Source organism: Octodon degus, unplaced genomic scaffold (assembly GCF_000260255.1).
Source record: "Octodon degus isolate 3935 unplaced genomic scaffold, OctDeg1.0 scaffold00005, whole genome shotgun sequence".
Lineage (NCBI taxonomy): Eukaryota > Metazoa > Chordata > Mammalia > Rodentia > Octodontidae > Octodon > Octodon degus.
In genome coordinates, this window is record NW_004524581.1 from 22,735,892 (window position 1) to 22,745,095 (window position 9,204).

Consider the following 9,204-nt stretch of genomic DNA (forward strand, 5'->3'; position numbering starts at 1 on the left):
TCAATCCTGGCCAAACATCCGGGTTCTCTGCTTGGAGGACTTGGGTCTATTACCCGTCCTCTCCCGGGCACTGTCTCTTGCCCCGGCCCTTCCCTCGCCCGCTGCTCCTAGGCGCGCGCGACTCGCGCGAGCTTCAGCGACGGGAGCCCTCGAGGGACATGGCAACTCCAGCCGCGCCGGCCGGCGGGGCCCGAAGCGGAGCTGGCCCAGAATGGGGAGGGTTCGAAGAAAACATCCAGGTAATGGCCCCAAAACTCCGGCTGCCAGCAGCCCGGGGGCCGAAGCCGCCCCGAGGTGTTGTCCACTGTCCTTCCCCTGAGCCTGTCTTCCAGGTGCCCTCACGCATTTCAGGGGCCCTAGTGCTGACCCCAAAGGGCCGGATTATGCTCCAGCCGGAGGGCCGCGGGCTGCTGGCCTGCGGGAGGCTCTGAGAAAAGCGCCTCACCTTCGAGACCAGTTAGGAGATCGGTTGGGGGTAGATCATGGTGGGGGGCCGACTCTGGGATCCACTGGATCCACTAGCATGTGGATATCATCTTGTCCGGGACTTGGGAAAGCAAAAGAAACGGGTGCTTCTGCAGCCCTCTGAGAGTCTGATCGGGAAAGAAGCAGACATACATGAAGACAAGTAGCAAGTTTCCTGGGCTGCAAGAGTCCTGGGGTCGGCAGACAAGGGCTCCAAGAGTAAATGAGGGGAAAGGGGTGTGTGATCTTTGTGATTCCAAGCCGTGTCCTCTGCAATGCAGGAACAAATCCACAAGTCCTAGGATGGGAAGATTTCATGGATGCAACAGAAAGGCACTCTAGGAGCCATTGTCTCCACAGGGCGGGGGCTCAGCTGTGATTGACATGGAGAACATGGATGACACCTCAGGCTCCAGTTTCGAGGACATGGGTGAGCTCCATCAGCGCCTCCGCGAGGAAGAGGTAGATGCTGAAGCGGCTGCTGCAGATGATGAGGATGGGGAGTTCCTGGGCATGAAAGGCTTTAAGGGACAGCTGAGCCGGCAGGTGGCTGATCAGGTAAGCAACTCTGAATCCCTGGCAGATTCAAAAGTAGAGTTAGGCATGTTCACCCCAGGCTGTCCCGGTAGAACCACATAGGAATCCAATGGGAAACAGGCAACAGGGGCTGGAACCAAGAGTCTCATAATTCCTACCCCCATCTTCCTTCAGATGTGGCAGGCAGGAAAGAGACAAGCATCCAGAGCCTTCAGTTTGTATGCCAACATCGACATCCTGAGACCCTATTTTGATGTGGAGCCTGCTCAGGTGCGAAGCAGGTGAGGAACCTTCTCTTGCCAGAAACTTCCCTCCTGACACCTAGTACTTCATCCATACTAGATGCTGAGCCAGCACTCTCATGGTCTCCCCTCTTCCTAACCTAGCACCCTCCTTCCTGCGCTGTCACTGAACACAGTATGGCAGTGACACATTTCCCTCCTCTTTGCACCCAGCACACTGCTCAACCTCACAAAACCTAGCTCAGGCTGGGCTTGGTGACACTCCCTTGTAATCCCAGCACCTGGGAGGCCAAGGCAAGAGGATTGTAAGCTCGAGGTCACCCTGGGCTACATAGCAAGGCCCTGTCTCCACAATAAGACTCTAGCTCAGAGCCAGGTGTGGTGGCACATGCTGTCATCCCAGCACTCGGGAGGCTGAGACAGGAGAATCACTGCAAGTTGGAGACCAGCCTGGGCTACAAAGTGAGTTGAAGGCCAGCCTAAACTGCATAGTGAGACCCTGTCTCAAAAAAACAAAGAAGTTTTTTAGAAAACCCTCCAGCTCACAAGGCACTTCTTTGTTCTGCGTTCCTCAGCCCACCCTGTTTGTTCTCACCCGCTGCTGCTATGTGGAACTCTGCCCTTTCCTCCAACAGATGGCACTGTAGCACTCACATGTTCTTATTGCTCTCTGTCTCCCTGGAGACCAGCAGCTCCTCAAAAGCAGGCTCTGCATTCTTTTATGTTTTCATCCCAGAACTGTCTCGGAACCAGCACGTTGGAGCATAGTTAGGGAATGGCTTCTCAAACAGTGGGTTTAGCTCAGTGTGGTAGTCCACACCTATAGTCCCAGCTGCTTGTGAGGCTGAGGTCAGAGGGCCGCAGGTTCAAAGCCTGTCCAGGCAACTGAGTGAGACCTTGTCTCAAAAGAGTTGGGGACGTAACCCATGGTAGAACACTTGCCTAGCATGTGAGACACCCTGTGTTCATTCTCTAGTACTGCCAAGGGCAAGGGTGTGGAGGTCTTTTTTTTTTTTTTTTTTGGGAAGGATCTACAGGGTGTTCAGGTTCTCACTACTCGATTGGACTTGTAGTGATCTGCCAGTTTACAGCCTCCCAAGAGCTGGGATTACAGATGTGTGCCACCATGCCCAGTCTCAATTGAGAGCCCCTGGGGTGGGGCCAGCACAGCAGGCTGGGGGATCGAACCCCAGGCCCTGCACCTGCTTACAGGCACTTTAATCTGCTGAGCTATTTGGCCAGCCCTGGAGGTCCTAACCTTATCTTGTTTTTTTTGTTTATCCTTTAAGCAGTTTTAATCAAATACACAGAGCCAGGCACTCTTTCATGGTGCTTGATTCAGTGGTGAAGACAGATGGGAGTGTTGCTGTTGAGTACAGTTATGCAAAAGAACTATGGTGAGACAGGGCATACAGACAAGGGACACCTGAGCTCAAGCAGGCAAGTGGGTAGGACAGAGCTGGCTTCCTAGAGGAAGTAATAACTAGCTAAAAACCTAGGCTGATCACTTAGGAAGAGACTTTTCCTCCTAAGCCTTTCCTAGGGTTTCATATCCCAGCCCGGAGTTCTGGGTCCCTCTGCTGAGGTCAGCCTGTCTTGAAGGGAGAGATCAGGTCAGATAGGTCATGGCCAGGCCTTCTCCCATGGTCCAGCAGGCTTCTCTGAGTTCCCCAAATAGCTGCTGCCCCCGTTGAACACTGTCCTCCCTGGGAGTGGTATTCTTCCCTGCATCTTTATGACCTTTTTCTCCATGTCCCCCAGCCTGTCTGTTCCCTGAAGCTAGAGAGATGACTAGGGTCAGGCCTTGTCCTCCAGGGCCTCCTCGCCCAGTGCTGCTCTGCTCTCATCTCTCCTCTCCTCTCCCAGGCTACTGGAGTCCATGATCCCCATCAAGATGGTCAACTTCCCCCAGGTGACTAGGGGTGGCTGTGGGGGTGGCGGCCAAGTGAAGCCTGCAAGGGTGGAGAAAAGCATCACAGCCTCCAGCCTGAAGGAGTTGGTGTTTTGACAGAAAATTGCAGGGGAGCTCTACGGCCCTCTCATGCTGGTCTTCACACTGGTCGCCATCCTTCTACATGGGATGAAGACGTCGGACACCATAATTGTAAGCGGGCCACAAAGGGGGGGAGGTGGCTGAAGTAGGTCGAAAACTGCCTGGAGACACGATGGCAGTGAGACAGGCAGCTCTTGCAGAAGACCCTTGGCACTGAGGCTGGGATTGAGGCCTCCCTGGGCTAACAGAGCCTTCACCCCACAGCGGGAGGGCACTCTGATGGGCACAGCCATTGGCACCTGCTTCGGCTACTGGCTAGGCGTCTCATCCTTCATTTACTTCCTCGCCTACCTATGCAATGCCCAGATCACCATGCTCCAGATGTTGGCGCTTCTGGTAAGGAACCAGTCCTTGTGTGCCTCTGTCCAGGCGCCCCTGGGCCTACAGTGGGAGGAGCAGCCAGTGGGGCTGGGTGGCTGGGGGTGGCCCGGCCCAGTGACTTTTCTCTTTGCTTCCCAGGGCTACGGTCTCTTCGGGCACTGCATTGTCCTGTTCATCACCTACAACATCCACCTCCACGCCCTCTTCTACCTCTTCTGGCTGCTGTTGGGGGGGCTGTCCACCCTGCGCATGGTAAGTGGGTGCTGTCCTCCCATAGGGAGCCCAGGCTGTGCACCTGCAGGGCCACAGACTGTCCTGTCCTGGTAGTGGGGGGGGGGGGACTCAGCTCTACCCCTCCCCGGACTCTGGGCCCTCCAAGCTGCATCCTGTGGTCCTAGGTGGCAGTGCTGGTGTCTCGCACCGTGGGCCCCACCCAGAGGCTGCTCCTGTGTGGCACCCTGGCCGCCCTCCACATGCTCTTCCTGCTCTATCTGCACTTTGCCTACCACAAGGTGGTAGAAGGTAAGTGGCATGAAGGCTGTGTGGGGCAGTCAGAGGGTTGCCCAGGTCAGGGACTGCGTTCATGCACCTCCCCTCGTGCTGCCTCTTTGCAGGGATCCTGGACACGCTGGAGGGCCCCAACGTCCCACCCATGCAGAGAGTCCCCAGGGACATCCCCGGTGTGCTCCCTGCTGCCAGGCTTCCTGCCACCATGCTCAATGCCACAGCCAAGGCTCTTGCAGTGTCCCTGCAGTCACACTGACCAGCTGAAGTCCATGGCCAGCCCTGTTGTCCCGGTTTTGGAGCAGAAGATTAAAGGACAGGACTCTGTCTCTTACTGGGGTCTGCAGCCGTTGCTGAGCTATACCTACTTAGGTGCCTCCATGAGACCTTTCCAGGCTTCTGAAAGGCACAAGTCTGGGAACGCCTGGCTAGGACTGCCAGGCTCTGGAGCCAGTGTGGAAAGTGGGTCAGCACCCTGAACCCCCCCCATGTTGCTAATTATAGACTCAGTAATTAAAACACTGCTTGAGTCTGGAACTACAGCTCCTGTTCCAGTGGTTTCCCTGTCTGTCACCCTGCCTCCTGCACATGCAGGGGTAATATGCCATGCCCCTCCCTTGTCCCCTCAGGCAAGGTGAAGGTGAGAGAGACTACACACTTAGATGTCAATGACTGGAGCCTGGCCAAGGACAGGGCACCTGTGACCCCTGGAGCGGAGGGCAGGCCTGAGGAAGAGCACACCCGATAAGACTCTGCTGCCTGCACTTTTAGTGTGAATTGGACAGAAATTTCCAGATCGAGCCCCACACCAATACAAGGACCTGGTGCAGCTGGGGTGCCATGGAGCAAACTTTCCCATGGAGCTCACATCTGAAACCAACTTTTTTTCCCCTTCTGTTTTCTTTCTGCCCTCTTCTTTCAAGAGTACCTCGCATTGCAGCATGCAGCCCTGCTAGGAGTCTACTGCATTTAAGAAGTTGATTCAAAATTCAGGGTGTGGTGGCACCTAACTAAAAACCCAGCTCTCAGAGGCTGAGGCGGAGTATTGCAAGTTCAAGCTCAACCTAGGCAATGAATGTATCACAACTCCTCACACAAAAAAATGTAGTTCAGTGCAAAGGCCCTTGGGCCCATAAAAAAATCAAAAGGAAATAGGGCTTTGACTGGGGGGTGGGGACCATGTTGGAGGCCAGGGCCTTGTTCCTGTGGGACAAATAAGTGCTCTACCACTGAGCCACACCCCCAACCCAGTATTTACTTTTCAAAAAAACAGCCTGTCGCTGCTAACCGTGAGTCAGCAGCATCTTTACTTCCCAGTGAAGGGACCTGTGCCCTTCATTTGCCCTGTTACCCAGAACGTTCTCACTACTGTCATCAGTGTACCGGCCCTCCTGCCACAGCCAAGCTGTGTCGCTGTTCCTGGCACTCCTACGTCTTGGCCCTTTCATTTTCACACGTTAAAGGCAGCGTCTGCAGGGCACCACCAACGGCACCGGGCCTGCGGTTCCCCTGAGCGGCGTCTAGAAGGCTCCTGGTGGGGAAGCCGCTGGCGGAATCCCCACGTACGTGGCGCCCCGCGTCACGGGAGGGCAGGGCCGGGCGCGGCTCAGCGCAGATTAAAGGGCCCAGGACCTGCAACCGCAGAGGGCCACGCTGGGGCGGAGAGAGCCTTAAACGCCGTGGCGGGGAATGGGAAGCAGAGCAGGCCACGGCATCACACGCCCCCTTCACGTGCTGCGCCCCCGTTGCTGCTTCTCGGTCCTGCTCGCCCTAGGGCCCAGCCCTCTGGCTCGACGTGGTCTAGAGAAGGGTAACCCTGCGCCCCCTTCCCATGGGTGCGCGCAGCCTCTAGGGCCGCGTGGCCCGGCCGGGAGGGGCGGGGCGAGCGTTGGTGACGCGACCCGTTACTATGGAAACCCACCGCCCGCTCCGGCTCCGGAGCTGAAGCCGAGCAGCGGCGCGCCGCCCGCCTTGGGCTGTCCCCGCGAGACGCACGCCGTGCCCGCGGCGGCCAGGGGAGCCGGGCCGGAGAGCGGGGGTGGCACGGCCTCTGAGCAGGGGCCGGGCCCGAGCCGCCTTCGGGCTGCTGCCTCCACAACTGCTAGAGCCGACGACGACCAGCGCGGGGCAGCGCCCGCCGGCCCCATCACGCGTCCTCATCGTCCCGCTCGGGGTCCGGGCGCTCTTTCCCAGCCCGCTCCGTGCCCGCCCCGGCCCTTGCGGCCCACCCGCGGGTAGGATGTTGCCCAGCTCCATTCAGATTTCGGGGGAACCGCTGTCAGGCGCCGAGGTGCGGGACATCTGCCGCGGCCTGCGTGACAACGCCGTGCGCCTGCTCTCCCTGCGCGGCTGCCGCCTCTGTGACCGCGACTTCGGCCGCATCTGCCGGGCCCTAGCCGGGGCCACGTCCCTGGCGCAGCTCAACCTTAACCTGGGCGTCGTGTCCAGCCCCAGCCGCATCAAACAGCTGGCGGAGGCACTGAGGACCAACCGCTCCATCCAGTCCCTCTTGTGAGTGCGCCCCTAGCCAAGGGGTCCCAGGCGCTGCGCCTGCCCGCCGCGCGCACCCCTGCCACCTGCTATCCCTCTGTACTTTCCAGTTCCTGCCTTCCACCTGGCTGACCTTGCAACCCTGCCCGCGTCTCCACCACACCCTCCAAGGCTTGTCTGGTTCTGGGCTTCCTGCGGCCCCACGAGGTGGTAGACACCCCTTCCTGGCAAGGCCTGTCTGCCTTTCCCATCTTATCACCCTTCTTTACTTTGCTAGGACTGCACCTCGGTTCTCAAAATGGAACCCCTCCCTCAACCCGGGTACTAGAGCCTTGTCCCTACCACTGTGCCCACTGGAAAATTCCAGGGCACCACCTGAACGCCCCTGCTTTGCTGTCTTCTGCAATATCCTGGATCCCAGCCCTCGCCCCAGAAAAATAACAGATTGACCCTCTTCGGTATTAAAGAATCCAAAGTGTTCATCCCACCTCCTGTGGGTCCTCTCAGGGGAGGCACCTCCTTCCACTGGAAGGCTGGGCGCTAAGTAACTGTCCTCCTGCCTCCCCACAGCCTGCATGGGAGCCCACTGACAGATGCTGGGCTGGCCCTGCTGAATCCAGCCCTGGCCCTCCACCCTGCCCTTGTGGCTCTGGACCTGGGGGACTGCATGCTGGGTGATGAAGCCATCAACCTCATCTGTGGCCTCCTCCCCCCAGACGGGGCCAAGTCTGGTGAGCAGGGCATTTTTTGGGGGTGGCTTGGGTGGAAGCTAAGTGCAGAGTTTTTCCTGGGCTGGGTTAGGAACATCCAGGAGAGGGGGGCTGGGGATGGAGCAAGCAGGAGATTCAGGGTCCTCAGAGGCTCTGGAGCTCTGTGGATGGGGTGGGATGACTCCCAGCCATTGATGATGGCCCAAAAGCACAGGGTGGGAAAGGGCTGGAGTAGGCCTCAACCCTCCCTGTCTGGCTTCTTACTGCACTGCTGCCCAGGCCTAAAGGAACTGACACTGAGCGCCAACCCTGGCATCACCCCCAAGGGCTGGAGCCGCCTGGCCATCGCTGTAGCCCACAGTTCCCAGGTCCGAGTTCTCAATCTGGACTACAACCCCTTGGGTGAGACTCGTGCCCCGCCCACCTACCCAAGAACCTGGAAAACACTGTTGCCATGGAAACCTCACACTGGGGAGGGAAGAGGAGTGAGGGCCCAGGCAGGGACAGGCGGGGAGCTGTCCTGTGTGGACTAGTAGGTGACCATCAGGCAGGTCAGGGCAACCCAGTTCTAGTCCTGTCCCCACCAGCTACTAACAACCATAGTCTCCTGAGGAGCCAGGGGTGGAGCCAAAAGGTGTTTAGTGTACTGGGGAGGATGAGTGGAGATGGGACTGACAAGGCATGAACACAGGTCAGAGTATGTGTGTGCTGTCTCCCCAGGTGACCATGTAGCAGGGATGCTGGCTGTGGCTGTGGCTTCCAGCCGTACCCTAGAGGTCCTAGACTTGGAGGGCACAGGGCTTACCAACCAGTCAGCTCAGGTGAGAGGCTGTGATGCTTGGGACAAGTCGGGGATGGGATGGACAAAAGCAGCTGAGGTCCAAGGACCTGCTGCAATTATGTGGATTTATCTTTTCCACCATTCCACTGCAGACCCTACTGGACATGGTGGAAAATTACCCAACAGCCTTGCGGAGTCTGGTGTTGGCCGAGAACAGCATCAGCCCTGAGCTGCAGCAGCAGATCTGTGACCTCCTCTCTGAGGGCGAGGAAGAGGAGGAAGTGGCTGGAGGGACTGGTGACACCCAGGAATGGGAACGAGGGAGGGAGCCTACTGCCCATACAAGGGGCAGCAGCTCCTGGATGTGCCCTGGCGGTAAGAACCAGAGGATTGGTTGGAGCCAGGTGTGGAGAATACAGGACAGGGAAGGTGGGTGGAGAAATAGGCCAACTCTCACCTGGCAAACACATGCTATTCTCAACACCCTCTACCCTTCTGCAGATGCCAGCTCCCAGATGGTGCTAATGACGTCAGGATTGGGGGACAGTTTGCTGGCTGAGACTGAGATGTGACTCTTCACTTGCGTTTCTGTGTATCATTACATGTTTTGCTGTTCTCAGCTCCTTCCCTGAATGGCAGGGATAGGCTCTGTGACTTGGGACAGAGTGGCCCCAGGGCTCTGGTAGCTCCTGATAGTGTGGGAAGCTCTGGACAACGCTGTGGCTGACAACAGCCTTGGAGGCACTGGAGCCCAGGGCCACGCCTCTGGACTTGTTAGCAGCTCTGGCTGCAACCCGCTGGCTCGGAAGAGATTTTACAAATCTGTAACTTGGTGTGAGGCTGTGGTTACTAGGGGTCGCTGTGGGAGGAATCCGAATTGCGGTTAAGCACCACTAGAGGGCAGGATCCCCCCACAGCCAGAGCTCCCTTGAGCCTCCAGGAGGCTTGGACCTTGTCTAGGACCTGGGCCCTGACACCTTACACTTACACAAACCTATGACGATCTGGACTACAGGTAGGAACCTACTTCCACAGCTGGGCTGAAGGGCGACCCGTGCCTTGCCAAGGCTACTTAAGGGTCCACTCCAGGGCCCCAGGCAG

At 57.9% G+C, this 9,204-nt stretch overlaps 2 protein-coding genes across 2 annotated transcripts; both read left to right on the top strand.

The window, feature by feature from the left end:
* Window positions 1-12: 12 nt before the first annotated feature.
* On the top strand, window positions 13-4,664 carry Yipf3 (Yip1 domain family member 3). The gene is made up of 9 exons (XM_004624119.2): window positions 13-239; window positions 826-1,023; window positions 1,177-1,283; window positions 3,111-3,156; window positions 3,256-3,348; window positions 3,502-3,633; window positions 3,757-3,870; window positions 4,017-4,140; window positions 4,233-4,664. Exons 1-9 carry the CDS (start codon window positions 159-161, stop codon window positions 4,379-4,381), a joined length of 1,044 nt encoding a protein of 347 aa, XP_004624176.1. The 5' UTR covers window positions 13-158; the 3' UTR covers window positions 4,382-4,664.
* A 1,432-nt stretch (window positions 4,665-6,096) lies between these two features.
* Window positions 6,097-8,920, top strand: Lrrc73 (leucine rich repeat containing 73). Its single transcript, XM_004624120.3, has 6 exons — window positions 6,097-6,633; window positions 7,183-7,343; window positions 7,602-7,724; window positions 8,043-8,143; window positions 8,256-8,478; window positions 8,605-8,920. Exons 1-6 carry the CDS (start codon window positions 6,362-6,364, stop codon window positions 8,673-8,675), a joined length of 951 nt encoding a protein of 316 aa, XP_004624177.1. The 5' UTR covers window positions 6,097-6,361; the 3' UTR covers window positions 8,676-8,920.
* The last annotated feature ends 284 nt before the right edge of the window (window positions 8,921-9,204 follow it).